General features: G+C 40.5%; 1 protein-coding gene across 2 annotated transcripts; it reads left to right on the forward strand.

Moving 5' to 3' along the window:
* Positions 1 to 573: 573 nt before the first annotated feature.
* On the forward strand, positions 574 to 21,940 carry IFT52 (intraflagellar transport 52). 2 transcript variants are annotated; one of them, XM_080282229.1, is made up of 12 exons: positions 574 to 654; positions 1,809 to 1,939; positions 2,982 to 3,199; positions 5,696 to 5,837; positions 6,243 to 6,345; positions 7,650 to 7,829; positions 10,281 to 10,394; positions 11,587 to 11,715; positions 12,593 to 12,688; positions 14,836 to 14,994; positions 16,002 to 16,076; positions 21,393 to 21,940. In XM_080282229.1, exons 1-11 carry the CDS (start codon positions 637 to 639, stop codon positions 16,050 to 16,052), a joined length of 1,341 nt encoding a protein of 446 aa, XP_080138355.1. In that variant the 5' UTR covers positions 574 to 636; the 3' UTR covers positions 16,053 to 16,076; positions 21,393 to 21,940. The 2 variants fall into 2 exon arrangements, with proteins under 2 accessions (XP_080138355.1, XP_080138354.1); XM_080282228.1 differs by lacking the exon at positions 21,393 to 21,940 and having other exon boundaries at positions 16,002 to 16,211.
* The last annotated feature ends 236 nt before the right edge of the window (positions 21,941 to 22,176 follow it).

Here is a 22,176-nt window from a genome sequence, read left to right on the forward strand (position 1 = left end):
TCTACTATATTGAGCTCCTCAACTGCATAAAACTGCCAGTAACACATGTAATTAAGCAAGTTTTCCAAGTTTTCGAAAAAAAAATCTGTAGTGAAAGTCCCCCTTACACTAAGTGGTTATGCAGCCAAATTTAAACCGTAACAAATTAAAATATTTGGGCTACAATTTAGCACACACAAAAAATGGGGAGGTAAAAGTAAATAGCTCTAATATTTTAAACAGTCCGGTGACATGAAGACAGGCAAGTGATGTAAAACAAGCAATTATCGTCAATCGTGCATGCAACAGACTCGCAATCTCCGAATAGGTTGTACTGATGAAATATAATTATATCTGACTAAAAAAAGGCATCCATAATCTTTACATTATCTCGCTTCCCTTCCTGAAAAAAAAAAAAAAAAAGCATAATAAACAATAATATGGTCGAGGCGATATACCCAACATCTGACGTACAAATATGGCTTCCAACTAAGCATCGTTTATCGAAAACTAAGTCGTATAGACTAAATCTATGGCTATGGTTCTGCGGACGGGTGGTGCTAATGATAATCTAGCATTCCTAGAGCGTAAACAAACAACCCGACAAATCGTCGCTTCTGCCTGCCTTTCGTGTGCACTCTTTCTTGTGATGAATCAATGGCGCCTATATCAGCGGTAAGTTTGGCCATTTATCAACTGATTTAAGTAAGTAAATATATTGTTATGTTCATTCTCGTGATTATTTCCATTTTGGAAATTTCCTGTCGAGTGTTAATGTGATTAGAGGTTTAATCTTTCACTACTGGGTAAAACAGGACGACAGTGACAGCTGTTTTCTTATAGAACCACGTTCAGAAGGAAAATAATTTTAGTACTAGATACATCACAGGTGATTAACAACTGATTTTCAAAAAAAAAAAAAAACATTGAAGAGAAACTAAATATACCTGTAACCAGTACCTTCTTTGCGGTATTACAGAAAGCCACCAGAACACCCCCGACAGCATGTTTACTATTGATCTCCCTGACTTGACAGGACATTGGCTTACCTAACAAACTCAGATGTACACAATTTAAATCATAAACAGCAATGGAAGGCAAACAAGAGGTACTGAAACCCTTTATAATTATAACATTCCTCACAGCGTGTAAACTAAAATTTGCAGTAGATAAAACTTACAGTATCATGTGTTAAGAGCATTCATTAATCAGGGCGCGCTCAGTAATTGTCGCACAACCTGTAACTCAGAAAATTATTTGTAATTCTGGGTGGTAACTGTATAGCCAACTAATGGAGTGATGTGGAGCCTACTATGGTACCCTTGTTAACTGGATGGAGAGATTCAAATATGGCATCCACCCTGGAACTAAACCTCCATACTAATCCTCACTCCTTGCTGTGGCGAGGTGCCATCAGTCGCAAGAAAACATCGGTTCACTGCATGGGACAACCCTGCAGGGGCAGTCACTTGCCTCCGGTTGACGGTTGTGCCCAGTCAGACAGACTGGAGTAGTACATCAATAACAACATGAGGCCATCTTTGGTTACAGGTTAAAGTACTGCTGCACACAATGTGAATAAATACTGTACCATGCTGTATATAATCAGAACTTAGTGAACTAAGAAACTATGGTTCATTTTTAGGAGAAACCTAGTATCAGAGACATACCTGAACTGTACAGTTACTTTACTAGGTTATTGGGATTTGATCTTTATGTAGATCTGATGGCAGTTTGTTCATGACTGTTGTAATTTAATCTTTTTAAACAATAAAAAATGTTGTCTTAAACTGATTGTATTTACTACGCCCTATTTTTGTGTCTTCCAGAAGCCTGATTTTGAGGTGAAGGAACTCAACAGTACCATCCTCTTTGATGAATCCAAAGCAGAGCTGTACAAACTTAGTGATGGGTACAAAACCCTTCACAGAAAATTGAAGACCCAGTGGAAGGTACTCAGGTACATATCAGATTATGTGAAGAATATATACCAACTGGACAGGCTGCAGTAATCTTCATCATATTGTGCTAGGATTTCCAATACACTTATTAGTAGTAACTTCATTAATGATGGGTACTGGTATTATACTTGTTCAGTAAACCTTTTCCTCGTATAAATGATGTTAAGAGAAATTGAACATAATCATATCCTGCTATGTGTTTTTTTTTTTTTTTTTTTTTTTTTTTTTTTTTTTTTTTTAAGATGCAGGTTGATTAATACAGTGTAGACACTGTATGTGGCTGCATCAAAAGGCCATTCAGTCTCATGTAGGTGTCCCACTCGTTATAAGCACATTATGTCCTGTGAGGAATAAGGACAGCGAGAGGCAGAAGTCCAATACAGTATTAGGGAGACTTTTGTCCCAGGCTCTGTACATGCATCATGCCAGTATAACTATCACCTGGCATAACCAAAATGACACCAGTTGATACAAAATGACTCAGTATTTCCTGTGCAGTCTAGTTAGTACTGATTATTACCATACTCCAGTAGTCACTTCAGGCCACGTCAGGTCAGTTGCAGCTCATCCAGATCACTTCATGTCCTTTATATGCATTCAGAGCTAGTCAGGTCAATTCAGACTTATTTAGGTCCACGTCTTTTAATTTACCGGTATATCTTACCCATACAGGTTACCTGATGGGTAGTTAAGCCAGATCAGGTCTGATTAGGTCATTCCAGGCCTAGCAGATTCATTCTAATGCAGCTTCTCTGTTCACAAAATAAACGATGTAGATACTGGTATTCTTCAATACTTAATACTGGCTTAACTTCAGCTTCATGTAAATATGAAGCTTATGAGCAGTGCCTTTGTTATTAGGATTGTCACACAAGATTGTTGCCTTAATTAAATCCCTGTCCATAAACGAAAAATAGGAAATTAGAAGAGATTTTCTTACCTTCCTGAATTTGGGGATAAATGTCGTCATTCATGTTGATGCCAATCCATGCATATCCCACAGCAGATATCTGTTAAATTTTAATGGAGAATGCTTTTCAGTAACCGAGATGACCTGACAAAGGAGAACCTTGGGCCAGCCGGGGTGGTGGTGCTGGCATGTCCCAGGCAGCGATTGACAGAAGGCCAGTTTTCAATTTTGCGGCGCCATGTTGAAGACGGAGGAAGTCTGTTGGTGATGGCAGAGGAAGGGGGTGAAAAGAAGGCAAACACAAACATAAACTTCTTATTGGAGGAGTATGGCATAGCTGTCAATAATGGTGTGTATCTGCTGCAGTGAGACAGTAGAAGGGTAATATGGGATTGACTGTTAGTATTTCTTTTGTCTCTTAAATTTGTGCTACCAGATTATTGTATTAATTTCTTTTCAAGAAACCCTCAGACTGATGGGGTTAGAAACTGTCTTCACCACAATGATGTTATTTTGAAATTTTTGTTTCCACCAGATGATTGTAATTAGCTGTTTAGTGACCCCACAGAGTGAGGGGATTAATCTGCTAATAGGAGAGGATATTAGGTAAGGTAAGAACATTAGGAAGGACAGGCACTTGGGTGTGTCCCTTTCATTGTTCTCAGAGATTCATTGCAGAGCTCTGGGTAGCTCCACTAGAACCAGGAAGAGAGTAGAAATACAGCTGAAAAAAAGGCCAGAAGAGTATAATCGTAGAAGAAAAAAATCCATTGTGGTGCTAGGAGCTTTCTTATGGAAAGAAGAGCTACATTGCTGTTTCCATACAGTATTAGTTCTTGGTGAGAAAGTATGTATTGTCACTAAGAAATGCTACAAGACAGACTGGTAGAGGACATTACATAATGTAACAGTGTTGTCTTTTGAAGTTTCCAGTTTTAACACTTAGCATTGCTTACACTCGCCAGTGCTCAAGTGTGTTCGTTTGAATGAGTCCTAACAGAAGTAGGTAGGGGTGCAGGGGGATGGTTGGAATTGATGAGTAGTGTGGTATAGGGCTTGTGGAGGGTTTAGTTATAGAAGGAAGAAGCATGGCAGAAGGCAATTTTTTTTTTTTTTTTTTTTTTTTTTTTTTTAATGCATACCAGTAATATTTGATGAAAATACTAATACTTTGAATCATATTACCAGTTAGCAGTATATCATTGCCAGCTTGTGATTTGTCCAAAACATTGTGCATTTATACAGTAATGAATGGAGAAGTTTTGCCATAGTAATTACGCTGCAACCCCTCATTCTTCCCTCACCAACTCACCCTGCTACCCTTATACTTCATATATGGAAGGCACACTCACACTGGTTACACCATGCTTCTTCCTTCTATATCTAAACCCTTCTCAGCCCCTACACCACACCACTGTTCAGCTCCAGCCCTCACCCTGCATTGCTGTCCATTACTGTTATGAATCATTCAGATCTATGCACTGACATACTTGAGCTCAGATCCCATGCAAGGTGAGAGTTGGCAGTGTTAAATACAGTATTAAAATTGGAAACTTGGATAACTGTACATTGGTATACAGTAAAACCTCGATATAACAGACTGCAAGAGACAGAATTCACTTTTATCGGAATCGAGGAGCTACCGGACTAAATTTTTATATATCTGAAAAAGTTAAATAAAGCCAGAAGCAATCCTGACTGCCGGACCATTTCAGCTATGTTGACCACAGTAAGGTAAATAAAAGACATGTTTGTCAGTTTACAGTACAGTATTATTACATATATTATACCATGATTATTGTAGTGAATGTATAATACAGTACAACACTGCATTGGTAACGAAAACAGTTTAAAAACCATTGGTGCAATCCGGACTAATGTCTGATATATTGGAAAAAGTCCAGGTTAGCAGGAGGAAGTCCAGATGTCCCTTTTATCGGAATTTTGATATTTTCGGAATGGCTTGGGTCCCAATTAGTCCGGTATAGTGAGGTTTTACTGTATTCTATAAGATGTTCATATAACCCCCCAAATGTAGGTTTCTCATCCTCCAAATACACATGTGACAAGACTTCTGAGGTAGCTGTGTGCATTTTTTTTTTCATGGGAATCACCCAGTATATCAGAATCAACCTCTTTCACATACAGTGCTTTTTCAGTCAAGTCTCCAAAATTGTAGGGGAGACCAGTGTTTCAGTTCTGAGGTTCAGGAAGGGGCAACCATAAGCAACAGATACCTGTATGGTGCAACAGACACCTGTATGGTGTTGTACAGTGAAATTATACAATAGAATTACAGTGCCTAGCTATGGAGTCAGAATTTTGGGGCTTGAATAGTAAGTGAATGAGAGTGTGGTCTCTAGAAGTAGGCTGACTTTTGGTTAGTTTTTTCTCGCAGGTTTCGCCTGCTCGCTGAACCCTACCTCATCCCATCCTTAGGTGCGAAAAGAGTTATGGTTGATGATGATGAAAACTTTTTAACAGTGCAGTGTTAAAAAATGAACATGCATTTATAGTTTTTTGTTGCTATCATCCTGGCATTACTATACCCTAATGTTACACTGGTAAATGCACCTTTTGTTATAACAATTGAGATCTTTCCTGAAAGGTGTAACATGTAATATTATATAAAGATTAAGTATTCTCAGAACACCACAGGAAGTACTTTACTATAACAGAATGTTTTTCATAATACAGTAACAAAACACTGTTCGGTGATTAGTAACAAATGTCAGTTGCTAATGCAGTGGAGCATACTTACTTTTAGTGGGCTGTATGCTTTAATACAGATTTGTTGAAGGGATATGTTTTATAGTGTATAGTAACTATATCACTGCTTTTCCAGATTCTGTTGTACGTACATGTTACTACAAATACTTCCACCCGAAAGAGTGCCTAATTACAAATGGAGTTCTTAATCGTGCCATCTTGGAAGCCTCTGGCAAAAATATTCCAGGGCTGTTAATTGATGACACCCTAGCCACCAGGTTGGTTTAAGAGATTATCAGTTTTGTTATCATAAAGCTAATTGTATATGATGAAGTTTGTGTCAAAATTGTCTTCTACATTGGGAATTCTACATAATTTTTTCACCTAATATGCCTTTGTTGTTAATCTTGTAGTGATGCTGTAATATACTGTACAGTGTCCAAGTTTTTGAGGGTGGAGTTGGTTAGGATAACTATGAGAGTAGGTTTGTTATGTAGAAATGAACTGACGAGGAGGAATCCTAGCACAACTTGTACTTCATACAGAGTATTGTAGAGCTAGCCACAGTATTTGTTATAAGTAATGAAAAGTACATTACTTAAGTAGCCACCAGTAAACCTATAACCATACCTTTATTCTGTTTATGAATCCACATGACATGAATATGCACATTATTTCTTCAGGTCCTTGTCATTTGTGTATCCTTTTGGGAGTACCCTAAATGTGGCCCGCCCGGCTGTGGCTGTCCTCTCCTCGGGCAGTATATCTTTCCCTCTCAACAGGCCTGTGAGTCTCATGCCACGTCACCATACTCAACGTCAGCCAACTTTTCCACAGATTCACCCCTTCTTTCAACAGTGATCACTAATTGGCTATGATAATTTTATTCGTACTGATAAAATGGTGATCTGTGCCAGATTATTAATCTAGGTTGGTATCTGAGGGGGTGCAGCTCTGCTGAGAAGTTGACTGGTGAGGAGTATAGTATGGTACATAAGTAATTTAGCAGTATCATGTACCTTACAAAATGGATTCACCCATGAATGCTATAAACTGAGGTGGATACTGTGTATGAAAGAAATTTGTGTTTGTGACACATTTTAAATTTTACTCTTTCAGCCTTTCTTTCCTTTTCCTTCTGTCTATGGGTGACTACACCGAGTAACAAGCCAAATGGTTTCCTGTACACCAGGAAACCATTTACTGCACTGGGTGGTAATCATGTAACCAAACAATGGCTCCTGGTGGTTTAGTGGGTAATTAAAGCGTTCCAGCCAGATTAAGCCTGTGTCGGTTTATATCCAAGGGATGGTTGGGGTTTATTGCCCACTTTATGCCACTCAGGGATCAGTGAGGCTGTCACTCTCCTGTCAGATGTCAGGGTCAACTTGCCTAGCCCCTGGCTCCTACACTTCTCATGGGGCACCACAGGATTAGATGATGTATGTATGTATGTATATTCAGATGTGTGCAAAGTTAGTAGATAGATGATGACCATCTACTGTGGGAGGTACAGTCATGATATTGATATGTAACTATTAGCTTGGTAACTGGCCACACAGTCATCCAACTTAAACAGGAAACATTCACCCACATGTACAATCACTTGGTGATCTTTTCTCTGAATGACTGTACATAGAGTCAGAATCCAAGCACAGACTCACATTGTTACTGTGCTTGATAACTGGCCACACAGTTATCCAACTTAAGCAGGAAACATTCACCCACAAGTACAATTACTTGATCTTTTCTCTGAATGACTGTACATAGAGTGCAGAGTCCAAGCACAGACTCACATTGTTACAAACCTTATTACACTTTTATTTTCCCCCCTCTTTCAAATAGTGCTGGGAAATGATTAACTGGTTTTGGCTTATAGTTTACCTTCCAGCCCATGGAAATTCTCAGCAGTAACATGGCCAGCTCCAATATGGGGATTCCAGGAAGCATGATGTCAGTTTTATGTCTGTATGTATGTTCATGTGTGTGATTAAACATGTGTACTGCACAGTATATAATTCTAAGTGTGCTTAGAATTAGCATTGCCTCCAGATACCATACATTTTGATAATTACCTATATACTGACCAGGTTTGTGCATTTTACGAGCATCCTACAAGCCATGGCCGTGTTGCAGTGGTAGGGTCAGCGCATATGTTTTCGGATCAGTACATCGACCGTGAGGACAACAGTAAAATCAAGGATGTCATCTTCCAATTCCTCACTGCTAAGGACTTCAAACTGAATCAAATAGATGCTGATGATCCAGAAGTAAGCCAGATACAGTGGTGATTAGGATAAAGTACAATACATTAAAGTTGATTATCATTGGAGCTTTATTCCTTCAGTCTGATGCAAGTCTTTTATTTTATTCTGGCTAATTCAGAACAGCTTTTAATCTCCATTAACCCCTGCAACCTGAAGACATTTCGTATTTAATCCAGGCTAATGTCAAATAATTTTATTTTGTTCAGAAGAGCCCTTCAGACTGAAGTGGTTGAATGATGTTAAATAATTATAGATATGGTATATACAGTTTTTACCCTTGAGGCTTTTAGATGCACCTTAATGTACAATGGCTTACCCCTTCATCCTACATAACAGCTACACATGCAGCCAAGGTGAGAGATTAACATTGTTGGATTTGGTGAGTGAATATGGGAGAAAGCTAGGTATGGAAACTGAAGAAGTAGAGGAATTAATGAAGGATGGATATGAATGCATGATGTACTGTATGTATGTAGATGCACATGGGAAGGATTGCACAACCTTTTCTTTTCATTGGCAGTTAATATGGAGTTACTGTTGTATGTTTTGTTAACTCTCAGAAAATAAAACACTGGCTTCTAATATAATAGCAGCCTCAGAAGTGATATAGGTTTTTACTGTGCAGTAACTGGTGAGCAACATCTGACCTTTACTCAGGTCTGGTGGAACCAAAGTTAGGCTCAGATACTGGTACGCTCAAACCCCATTAAATGATCTGTTGTGCAACCATTCATTTAGAAGTATATGATCTTCACATTTCAGCACCCCTAGATATGTGTATATGTGTATTTATACCAGTATATATATATATATATATATATATATATCCATCCATATATATATATATATATATATATATATATATATATATATATATATATATATATATATATATATATATTGGTTACTGTATATAATCACCATCATTGCATATACAATCACTACAATCCCCTGTGAACCACATTTTTAAAAATATACAATCACTGTTTTTGCGTCTAAGATTGCTACAATCCTTATGTTTGATACAGTTTATGATTACTCATTATCCAATCAGTTTTCTGTAAATATAACCTGATTGCATTGTGGGTATTGAGTACTGGTATTTACAGCAACTGGAGTGCATTTTTTATAACCTGACAGAGATTCCCAGCTAACCTCTTCCTGTTGAATTGATAGGTATGGTCACATTGGAGGACTGGTTTGACTAGTAACCCGGGTGACTCAGTCCTACCTCATAACTAAGTTTCATTGAAACTTCAGCAGCCACAAGTTTGTATTCAAATTGTGGGAGACCCCCAGTTCTGCAAAACAAAAACAAACCAACTGTAGTTACATTAAGGCATAACAAATTGAAATCAGTATATCATGACAATTCATTTCCAAGTGTATTGTTAAAGTAACTTGATCAAAAGAAGCACATAGTGTGGATGGCGTATGCCTGTGAGATGGAACCGAGAAATCTGAAAGCATGAATAATGTGTGAGTGGATGTATTGGGCACTCTTGATAGTTCTCTTACTTTTGTGTATCCCATATCCAGTTTCTGGATCCTGGCTACCCCACTTCCCACTCTTAGTCAAAAGTAGGGTAAAGATGATGGTGGTGTTGTATGTTTTTATGTTAGTATTTGTATTATAGGTGGTAGGTGGGGGCACTCACCATCCACTCACTCGATGTAGTGCTGCTGTCGGGTGTCTGCCCTTTCCTCTCCTCCATCCTTCTTTCCTTCCATCCTCTTCTGTCTTCCTTTACTTCATTCTTTCCTTGTCCTTCTGCCTACGGGTGACTTTACACTTCCTCTTCTGTCTTTCTTTCCTTCATTCTTTCCTCTTCCTTCTGCCTGTGGGTGACTCTACACTGAGTGACAAGCCAAATGGCTTCCTGTACACCAGGAAACCATGTACAATGCTGGGTGGTAACCATATAACCAAATTTTGACCTCTGGTGGGTTAGGAAGTAATTTTTGCACTTCAATCGGATTGAGCCTGTGAAGGTTTATATCCTAGGGATGGTTGGGGTTGATTGCTTATGTAATGCCACTCAAGGATGAGTTAGGCTGGTCACTCTCATCTTAAATGTCAGGACCGACTGCTTAGCCCCGGGCTTCTACGCTCCTCATGGGGCAATGTAGGATTGGATGATGGATGGATGGATGGATTTGTATTATGCAGTAATACTTTGGTTTGCACTTATGTATACATTTGTCATCATTTTCATCATGCTAACCTCTTTCCCACTAATTAAAGAGGAACAGGAAAGCACATAAGCGGGAGAACTATCAGTAGAGTGCCTTGTAAAATGTGTCATACATCCATTCTTGCAACATTAATGCATTCAAAACATATACTGTACTTGACAGTTTTATCATTGATGTTAATTTTGTATTTATGTGTGTAATTATAAACTGTATGGCTCTCATTACTGGTGGAATAATAAATGAAGCATTTTGTAACAGATTTCAGATTACAACATGACCCCTGATATGGCCTCACTAGCAGAAGGTTTGCGTACATGTTTACAGGAGTCTGAGGAAGTTCCGACTGACTACACACAATTATTTCACACTCAGGTCAGTTTCTCAGATATACAGGTGCTGTAATAAGTATAATAGTTGATTGGGAAATCAACATTGAGGAGCAGTCACCTTAGCTCTGTCTGCAGTTTTCATTTTTGAATATCATTGTTATAGAAGAGGTCATGATGCAGAGAACTCACTGATCCTTGATACTGAGTGCTGGTGAATTCCTTAGGAAGAATTGGCGCTTTTGAGAAATAAGATGCCTGGTTGTTGTTGTTCTTATTTTTTATGTACACATGCAGTTGATTATATTCCCACGAGGCAAACTCAGTACTGTACTGTAAATGCTATCTCAGTAGCCGATAGGCATTATTGTACTGTAAGCCTTCTTCTCTTCTTCTTCACATTCTCATGCTTGGCAGTGGATTTTCTTCACTGGACATGATTGTGGGTTTGCACCTTAGACTGAAAGAACATTGGCAATACAGTATTAGGTGAGTCATGTGGGGGTGTGGCTATTTTTGGATTCCATCCTCTCCATTGATTAGTTGAAAATAGGGTTAAAAATCAATAATGATGATGTCTTAGGATCTGTTGTGAGGCTAATATACAATATGTTCCTTGCTGTGAAGTAACACATTGAATTTTAATGAAGTTAGCATCCAAATCCTTGTCTAATCCAGGTCGTGTGCTGGATGATAATTCTAGCTGAACAGCTTATGTTAATTCAGTTCAGTCCTTCTCCTACAATGTTCATCACCTACTAACCTCTCAGTAAACCTCCACATTATTATTATTATTATTATTTACTATCTTGGGTGGTAACCATTATGGCGCATGGTGGTCTAGTGGGTAATTAAGGTGCTCCAGTTGGATTGAGTCTGTGTAGGTTTTTATCCAAGGGTGGTTGGGGTTCATTGCTTTTGTAATGCCACTCAGGGATGAATGAGGCTGGTCACTTTCATCTTAAATGTCAGGACTAACTTGCCTAACCTCGGGCTCCTCTGCTCCTCATAGGGCAACATAAGATTGGATTATGGATGGATGGATGGATGATTATTAGAAAGATCCATTATATTTTAAATTGTACTACTGTCATATTTGTGAAAACCTTATATAAAGTATAACATATGCGTACCTTAGTCTGGTGTTGGAAAAAAAAAAAAAAAAAAAAGTCACGATGATGATGATGTGTATTACATTATTGCAGTCATAACTTATCTAGTATTACATTTCTCCACAGCTAACTTCAATAGACATGCAGTTAGTTCCAGCAGCCATTGAATCTTACAACAAACTGAATGTAAAGCATGAGCCTCTACGCCTTATCACTCCACAGTTTGAGACACCTCTACCGCCACTACAGCCTGCGGTAAGCCTCCCATCATGCTTTGACCCTATGAATCCAAGTGACGACCGTTTTAGTTTGTGCATTCTGTTGCCAGATGATATCGTTCAGCTTAACCCTTGCTGAGTCGCAGACCTCATATGAGGCACAGTGACGTGTTTTGCACAGGTCAGGCTGGAAGCCTCATATAAAGTGAGTTTTACGCCAGGTACCCCTTTTTTGGATAAGGACTAAGGCGTTGCCCCTGGGTAGGGGACTTTGGTTTGGAGCGTGTAGCATTTTATGACCGGATGCCCTTCCTGATGTCTACCAATGACCCTTGGGTGGATTCGATCCTCCGACCCTTTGGTCAGAGCGGAGCGCTCTAACCCACTGAGCCACGGCTGCTACGAAGTACAATTTATATTGATTATGAAACAGTGACTCAGGGGAGGTAAACAACTGTACAAAGTACAGTATCAGTCCAGCAGGGGTTAAGAAAGACCATTTAAAAAAAAATATGCAGATACAGTAATGCAGCAAACTTGTTATTTCAGCAACTGTGGAGTAACTATTAGTCATGCCAACCTAGTAAGATTCTGCTGTAATTATGCATTTGACCTTACTTCAGATATAATACAAAGGCAGTTTTGATTATTTTTGTCATTTTAGATGCAGTGAAGCTAAGAAAAAATTATATTATCATAAACATAGTCTTTTCAGAAAATATCAAATACCAATACTGTATTGTATTTGGCAATGAGAGAAAATTTACTAATCTATTGTAGCCATATATGTGTATTAGCATCATTTTTTGCGGTGGAACAAGAATTATGAATATATGATAGAACTGGTGGATTCTGTTAAGTATTGTATCATAATCTTAGCCTAAACCTTAATAATTGTATCTTTACTATTTTAGGTATTTCCCCCATCTTTTCGTGAGTTGCCACATCCTTCCCTTGAACTGTTTGACTTGGATGAAGCATTTAGCTCAGAGAAGTCAAGGCTGGCTCAGGTAAGTATCCGCATCTCTGTAGGTACTGGTATATTTTAAACTTGATAAGCCTGAGTGTGTGAGTTGATGAGTGTAGGGGACTGACAGGTGACTGAAAATGTACAGAGGAGTGAAAGGCAAAGTTGGCAACCATTTTTAACTCCACAGTCAGTGGACTGACTGTGTAGCAAGTGTATGTGAAATGCATCTGTAAAGATTATTTTCTTTAAATATATATATTTTAGGGAGAAGGCCATAGCACCAGCCAGTTAGGGTGGTACTCCCGAGGATGATGGGAATGCTGGTAATAGGGAGGGCTGGAGTTCCATTTTCACAAGCCATCAGAATATCCTGACAGTCCCCCTTTGCTAACCTTCTCAGTGTGACACTAACATGGAGAGTAGACCAGCATACTCTCACAGCACTTTTCTCTATATATTCTCACAGAACTTTTCTCTTTTTCATGCGCTACTTTATATACGCTTTACATATCACACAATGAACTCCACTATGTCACGGGTTGACACCAGCAAGGGTGTGCAGCCAAAAGACTTTGTCCCTGCCACATAATGGCGTACCTTTGGGGAGGCATAATACAGTCTCCGCCAGTTTAATTTTTGGGACCGGGATGGGATGGAACCCAGATCTGCACCAGAGGGTGCAGGGTATCGCGGTTCCCAGGCTGCCACTTCTGTCCATTGGAGAGGAGCTTGAACCTAGGAGTAGTGCCCCACGAGGCTGCCCTGTCAGTGGGTATGTAATGGCAGGGCAGTTACGGTGCCAAGGCTTACATGGAGGGTGTCCCTGTAGCTCTCATGGCAGGGTGCCCCAAGGCCACTGCTGCAGCCACTGGTTGGGGTTTATTGCTCATGTAATGCCACTCAGGGATGAGTGAGGCTGGTCACTCTCACCATAAATGTCAGGACCACCTAGCCCAGGGCTTCTGCACTCCTCATGGGGCAACATAGGATTGGATGATGGATGGATGAGATCTAGGGCTGGCGGCAGTACTGTCAAAGCAGAGGGAGTATGGCCATGTGCAGTTTGCCACAAGGGAATGGGAAGTAACATCATTTTGTACAGTATTTGTGATAAGTGGGTTAATCACTTTATGTAGTGTGGCTCTCAGGTGTCTGCCCTTTCCTCTCCTTCCTTTTCCTTCCTTCTTTCCTCTTCTGTCTTTCTGTACTTCATTCTTTCCTCGTCCTTCTGCCTACAGGTGACTTTACATTCCCTCTTCTGTCTTTCCTTCATTCTTTCCTCTTCCTTCTGCCTATGGGTGACTCTGAGTGACAAGCCAGATGGCTTCCTGTACACCAGGAAACCATTTACTACACTGGGTGGTAACCATATAACCAAATTATGGCACCTGGTGGTTTAGTGGGTAATTATGGCACGCCAATTGGATTGAGCCAATGAAGGTTTATATCCAAGGGGTGGGAACTGAGGCAGAGGCAAGCGCTCTCTGGCGGATGCTAGGTGAATTACTGAGCCAGACAGCATGGCGCCACTGGGCTGTTCCCGCCTGGGTGGGCAAAAATGTTCGCATGGCCATAATTTCCACACGGACGCAAGCATTTTGTCCAGATAAAATGAAAAAGATATATGTATAATGGTTTAATACAGCCAGATCACAGAGGCTGGGTAATGGATAATTCGGATAATGGACGTCCGGATAATCAAGGGATTACTGTACACCTTAACACACAGTTCACTATGTCCGTGCAGTAATGCAGTCCCCTATACCACAACACTCTCCCTCATCTCGTGCATCCCACTTTCATAACACACACAATCCTTCCGCCTATCCTTTGCAAATTATCTCTGGGAGCACTCAGCTGAAGTTACTAGTTTCGTACAGTCTTGTGAGTTCGTGTCCAGATGGGTTCATGGGCTTAAAACAACAAAAAAAATATTGTCATTGTCATTCTGATCCCTTTTTGCACTCAAGGATGGGGTGAAGTAGAGCCAGAGAACAAGGAAAAACCTAATGAAAGGAGAACTAATCAACAGCCTGCACATTTTAGCATAGGCAACACTCTCGGTGACCATTCAAGCCCTGGGAATTGTGACTCCCCTTCATAGGCATGATATGTGCCTTAAATCACAGCACTCACATTACAACAAGAGCATCATATAATCATATTTAATACATACTTCCTCTTCAGGTGACAAACAAGTGCAAGGATGAAGATTTGGAATACTATGTGCGTGAGTGTGGAGACATACTGAGTGTGACCTCTCGCCTGCCACCCACTTCTCGTGACGCCAAGCATATTCTTGAGTATATCTTCACACAACTTGTAGAGTTCAAGAAGCTCAACCAGGTCAGTATGCTCAGTAATTCTGATTTTATGCAGTTTTGTGTAACATAGGTAGGTTAGGATTAACTTAAAGCTATAGTGCATTGTTTGCTGCAGCATATTGGTAGAGCTGTGTTAGAGAATGTATGTGACTAGGAAAAACTGTTAGTATGTAAAAATCAGACAAGCCAAATTTAATATCAGCTGAGGAAAGTTTGTGTTCAGATGTCATATGGCCCCACTGTTATGTGATATATCATTGTCCATCCATCCCAACTTGTGCATCATACAGACATTATAAATCTAAGACTCACAAACCCTTGCAAGGAGAGATACAGTTGAAATGTGCATTGTTTTAATGAAAATACTGTTCCATTATTATTATTATTGAGGTGGCAGGTGGTGGTGACCATCATCTTCTCACCTGATGTAGTGCCACCTACTTCTTCCTTCACCTTTATCTTTTGTTTTTTGTGTCTGCCCTCCTCTCATCCTATTTTTCCCCTCTTTCCTGTTACTCTTTATTACTCTTCCTTCCTTTTCAGATGGCTTTACATTGAGTGACAGGCTCAGTGGTGTCCCATAAACACAGATGTAAGCCATTGTTATGAAGCAAAATATCCATTTCCCCCATTCAGTGTTATCCCATTTGTCCAATTTTCTTGTGCATTGTCACATAATGTTGACAGTGATCTGTATGCACTGTTCTAGTCCCAAGGATATTCATATGATACCAGAGTGATGTTTAAGCCTTGATGGGGTATACTAGTGGCCATGTACTCTTAAGAAAAATGAAGCATTATTGTACAACTGTACCTGACATTCAGAATTAGCCATATGTTATGATGTGCCCACCTATCTGTTCTTATAACATTAGTTCATGCCAGTCTGTGCAATATAATCCTCAAAATGTTCAGATTGTAATGTACTTTAGTGAGTACACATAGGAATAGTGGATGCTTAGCATAAGTCTGAAATTTAGATAAATAAATTTCAGTACACTAAACTAATGATAATTTCTTATCTCACAGGACCCAGATGCATTCAGCAGGCCAAGATCTGAAATGGAGGAAGATGTCTAACTTGAAGACACTGAAATTAGTGAGGTAATTTATAATGAAAATGAAAAATGACAAAATTGTAGCAAAGGAATATTGTACTGTACCAGACTTATCAATACTGATTAATTATAGTAGATGACTAGTTATCATTGACCATGGGGAGTACCACTGGAAGAGAAGTTTGGCTAAGCTTTGTCATCACACTTAGGAAGGAAATTCAGCCACATGTAAATACAGTATAGTCAAAGTCAGAGCTGAAACACATATCATTACAAAATATCTTATTACACATCTCAGATTTCTTTTCTCCCAGCAGTTCATAGAAACTTTTTCGAAGTAATTAGATGGTTTTGGCACCTCACTTAGCCCTCGGTCAATAGAAATCATAAGCTGTACCATGACCAGTTTCTGTTTGGTGTTTCACTATGAGAAAGCATGGCATCATTTTATGTATTTATTTAGTGATGGTTATGATAGGTAATGCCAATAACCTTGATCTTTGTCTTCCCCACATTCACTTTTAAACCCTTAGACTTACGATATATCCTCAACCTGCATCCTAAATTTCTCCACGCAGCCTCCATGCCATCAGTAATCATAACCAAATCATCTGACTGTCAACTCCCTTGCTTTCTACATTGCTGGCTCTCATATAGTTCTTAAACCATCACGCCTTTCTTCCAGTGTCAGCTTTCTGACTGTTCACTGTTAGACCATACACACTTTTTCAGATACCTTCTCTAATCTACAGAAACTAGCTAGTGAACTAATTTCCCCAAGAAATTCTTGCAATTGCCTGGCTATAAAAATAACATGGCTCCCACATGGCATAAACTTATATTTATCTGTTTTTACACTCATTGTAATCATGCTTTCTAAACCCCATAAACTTATATTTATCTGTTTTTACACTCATTGCAATTATGCTCTCTCAACCCCTGCATTACCTGTAACTTTCATCAGCTAAGCATCATACCTTTATGGTTACCAAACTCAAGTGCATCTCCCTTTCCTTTATAAACATTTAGCCACACTATTCATCCAGCCATTCACACTGACCCATCTTTTACCATTGCACTGAATAAATCAGTTACCATCCAAGTACTCACATTGCTTAAAGCTTTCAGTGTTTCAGTAACTGCCCCAGGGTTAGTGACTGCCATGTCATTTTTCATGTCATTTAGTGCCTTCCTTAATACTGTCACACCCAGAGGAAGCAGATCCTGGGCTGATGCAGCTATACAGAAGCTATTCCATTCCCAGTTAGACTTTAGACTCAGTATGCAGCAGTTTCTTTTACTGTTCTCTCTAAGCACTCCTGATTTCTACAGTTGCAACTACTACATTTTAAATGATTAATCATACATTGATCACCAAGTACTGTATATCTCTATTACAACACTATTTAAGCTCACATCACAATGGGCAGAAAGGGGCTAACATGTTAGATGTTTTTGCGAGCCAAGTGACCAACAGTCAGTGTGATTCAGCTTGGTAGGAAGTTTGTATCATTTATAAAGGCTCCAACATGCATGTGTTCATTGGCCTTGGTTACTTAATGGCAGCTGTCCATGCTGCACAGTCTCTGGCAGCCTCACTATTCAGTCCCTTACCCCTGAGATCACACTGTGACCTTGGCCTGTGTCATTTTTGGTCTGCCTCTCACAATCCTACCCTCAGCTTTAACACTTCTCATCCTCTGCACACAGCAGTCATCCTCCATCCTTTCAACATGTTGCTGCAGTGAATACTCGTATGAGCTAAGTATAAAATTTTCAAGCAGTTTTAACTGTAAATAAAACATTCCATTAGAACTAGTAGTACAAATGACTCTCAAAAGTGGCTAACATGTTAGCCACGTTTGCTCAGTGTTAATCCACCTTTAGATGCTGAGAGGGATGCCTTTGTGCTGTGGCACTGATAAAACCAGGCAGCTCATGATTCTTGGTTACACTAATGGTAGATTCTAGGATTAGTGTAATTTCAGTCCGCAGTCTACCAGGTTCACGTCCCGATGAGCCTGGAGCTACCACAACAGTACTAAACATTAGCCTTGCTATCTTAACTGCCAAGTTTTCCATCTAGGAGTGTTCATGTCACCCTTTTGCTGTATTTACTTGTACTTCTCATCTGCCCATGCATTTAAATAGCCAGGTACAGTTCATTACTGCCACTCTTATTCTAGGCCTTAAACAATCTTGTTTTTTGTTACTGTACTTTACTGTATCATTCCACAACCATGATATTTGTACCTAGGTTATCCCTTTTGTGAATCGTCAACCACAGTATTTTCTTGGAGGCCATATTTTAGTGTGTCCTGCAGCTTCCTCCACTCTGTACATGAAATGCACCTTCAGCATTCTGACTCCTCAGTTTCTGCATGCTTCTTAGGTCACCTGCCTTTTTATTTTCCTCATTTTCATTACACATATCACACACACACAAGCATATTGTGTTGTGGTACATAATCCTCCCTCACTATTCACTTTCATTTGTATGACACATTTCCATTGAGTTTACTAGTTTAGAAGTGGTCAGTTTCTAGAACTGCTTATTTCTCATGCAGGTTATCTGCTACAGTAAAACCCCAAGTTTCGACCCAGTTGGTTCTGTGAAAAGTACTGCAAACCATGAAACTGCTAAATTTGGGGCACTGAGCCTATGGGAAATAGCCAGATTGGTTCTGGGGCCAGTGCCAACTCCCCCTAAAACCCATTTATGCAATGTAAAATTTATTGGTCACACCTGAAAAGCAACTAGTATTAATACAAAAAACATAATAGGCATGGAAACTCACATGGAAGGCTGGAGTGAGGTGCTTAATGGAAGGGATGGGGGTGTAATTTCTGAGTCAGGTCCTGAGATTACTGTGCCCTGCCACCTCTGGCACCTCCACCCTCCTCTGCCTCTTTATGCAACCCATCCATCCTGTGTTGCATTGTTTCTGCAGCAATGGTGACAAACAAGTGACGATTGCTTTCCGTGCACATGGTTTGTTTACTTTTTCTTGCCGCAAAGAGGGTTTTTCGCGCGAAACCTGGTGTTTGGGAATATTTGCGGGCCACCACTAACCATGAAACTGTGTACGAAGATGTCACTAAACTTGGGATATTACTTTAGTTTTTTTTTTTTGTAAGGTTTGTCTTGCATGCATTTGTGTTTACACCACTTAATTCAAGTATGCTCTCACCCTAGTCATTCCTGTTAATGTATCACAGTTCTCCATTCAATATCAGCTCCATACCAACAAGATTTCTTGCACCCCCAACTCTGACACCACAAGTAATACAGGCATACCCTGATATCTGGTGACCCAATAACCGAACACCTGCTACACTGAACAAAAGAAATTGGGGAACATTCCCACAATCTGAACGGCCGTCGATTTGCTGGTCCAAACACTCTGCCACTCCATAGGTTTGAAACACGCATGTCCAAATGCCGATGTGGTGGCCTCCCTGTTCTCCCTCCATTCCCTTGCTTCTACCTCTCCCCCCCTCCCTTCCCCCCGTCCCCTCCATCCATGCTTAGCACTGCCAGGCATGTCTCCCTCCCCGTCACCCCGCCCTCCCTCATCCCCACTTAGCGTGCTGCCTGCCTCAGCTGTCTGGTCCGCGCTTGTCCACTTGCGTAGTGTCTGTTGCCCTGAATGCATCTCAGCACTGCACTTCCCACCACTTTACCTTCCTGCATCACTATGTGCTGCACCACCATCACCACCACCATGCCAAAACATCTAGGCAATAGCCTAGGAGGAAAATGTTGTCATTTTTTACATACTTAAATATTTTTTGTTGGTCATCAGTAAATTGCCATAACATGTTTGGCCATGTGGAGAGAATGGAGAGCATGAGACTGATGAGGAGAGTGTATGTGAGTGAAGCGGAAGGGGAAAACAAAGATGAGATGGAGGGATGAAGTGGAGAAGTATATCTGAGAAAGGGGTGTGAGCTGGGAGCAGGGCAGTGAAATGGCAGGGGACAGGGCATCATGGAGGTGATTTGTTTGTGGCCACCCCTTATGGGATTAAGGTGTCTGGCAATAGATGGATAGATATACTGAATACAGAGATAGATATATAGAGATACTGTCAAAGAAGAGGGAGATTGACCATGTGCAATTTGCCACAAGGGCGTGGGAAGTAATTCCATCTGGTGCAGTGTTTGTGATAAGTGGGTGCATAAGAGATGTAGTGGTATTAGAGGTACACAGTGTGATAATGCTCATTTTTTTTATGTGCGTGGTGTGCCGGGGAGAGCAGACGGAGATTGTCAGGTGTGAAAGGATTGAACTTGCTGGTGAGGTCTTCAATGTATGGAAGTTTTATCTGGGAGACATGTTATGTACTGGAGGTGGGGCTGTAGCTAGCTCTGTGGCTGGGGTGAGGAGTGGTTGGAAGAAGTTCAGGGAGCTGTTGCCTCTCCTGACATTGAGAGGGCTCTCCCTACATGTTAAGGGATCATTGTATGCAGCATGTGTTAGGAGTGTAATGCTGTATGGTAGTGAGACCTGGGCAGTAAAGGAAGAGGATATTTGCTGGCTCAAATATACAGATGAGACAGTGATTAGGTGGACGTGCAGTGTGTCTCTGAGTGCAAGGCCTGGGGGGGGGGCTAGGTTTACGGTGGAAGAGTTGAGTGTTAGGATGGGACTGGAGTGTATTGGTGTTGTGATGAGGAGAGGTTGATTTAGTTGTTTTGGGCATGTGGAGAGGGTGGGATATGATATTTGGGTGCAGAAAGTGAGAAGCGTTAATATTAGGGGTAGACCAAAAAAGACCTGGGACGAGGTCATCAGGTATGACCTCAGGGTTAAGGGACCGATCAGGGAGGCTGCCAGAGATTGAGCAGCATGGAGAGCTGCCATTAGATGACCAAGGTCAACACATGCAAGCATGTTGGAACCTTCAAAAACAAAACAAAATGATAGACAGACGTTTGTATGTGGTCTGATGTCCCATTTTTTGGCAATAGTAGTGTTTATGAAGATAATAACATAACCTAATGTGTTTTTGTGTCATCTCTGTTGAGTAAGGTATACAGGAGTTTGGGTTTGGGCCTGGACTGATTCTCTGGGTTTTCTTCAGTATCTTATGGGGAAAATAGCTTCGATATCTGACAGCTTATTGTCCGAAGACTCCCACCGGTACACTACACCACCGGATATAAGGATATGCCTGTAGTTTATCCCAAAACCAGTTCTTACTTTCACACACAGCCCAGTCTGGGCTGATAAACCTCCAAAGATATGATTTCTCACCAGTATCTTGAGTATTCTTGCATTTACTCTCCTCTCCTTTCTTCCTATCATTCTACAGCCAGAATACCCATCCCACCCATTTCAAATGCTTCATATTTTCAGACTGCCTGTACTGTAGCTGGCTGACCCCCCACACCCCTTCTTCACTGTCTCCTGCAGACAACATACATCAACTCCCTATCTTGCAGAGCATCATGACCACATCCCTCCTCTTCCTGTTGTTGTACTCATTAAGACTGGAATATAGCTTTCCCTTGGTGTTTTTTGCTCATGTTTTCTGAGTTTTGTGATAATACTAGTCACATTTTAGTTGATAGATTGGTGCCACAAGGACTTTGCCACCCAATCCGATCCACCCATCACAAGCCAGGAACGGTGGACCTTTAACCCTGTGGTCAGTTATCCACAGACTAGGCAAGTTGCCTAAGGACAGCCTATTGTGCCAGCTGTAGGGACACCAGTGTAGCTTGGTGTTACAGTTGGCACAAAGTAAATTACCTTGTTTATGGGGCATCTTCCCCAGGGCACTACTTGAGTTCAGAGATCAGACACCCCCCCTCCTTGAGTGGGCCTGCCTTGGATCATCTGGCCTTGGCTGTGTGTCAGTCTGCCAGGCAGCATTACCTGTAGCCAATTTAACCTTGGCATCTTTCAAAGTAGTTCTCATAATAATCTGAGTGTTACTGGTATGTAACTGTTGTAGTTTACACATATTTCCATGTAACAAAGCACCTACTGTAAATTATAAATATTATGGGTTAATAAAAGAGTAAACTGAAAATAGCAATTACTTTCTCCTACCTTGTAAAAATCCAGCCACGCTTCCAGGGGTTTGAATGGTGAGTGAATGACAGTGTGGTCCAATTAACTGGGTAACCTTTGGTTA

Source organism: Coenobita brevimanus, chromosome 92, assembly GCF_032717465.1.
Source record: "Coenobita brevimanus isolate Jiangsu-jjx chromosome 92, ASM3271746v2, whole genome shotgun sequence".
Classification (NCBI taxonomy): domain Eukaryota; kingdom Metazoa; phylum Arthropoda; class Malacostraca; order Decapoda; family Coenobitidae; genus Coenobita; species Coenobita brevimanus.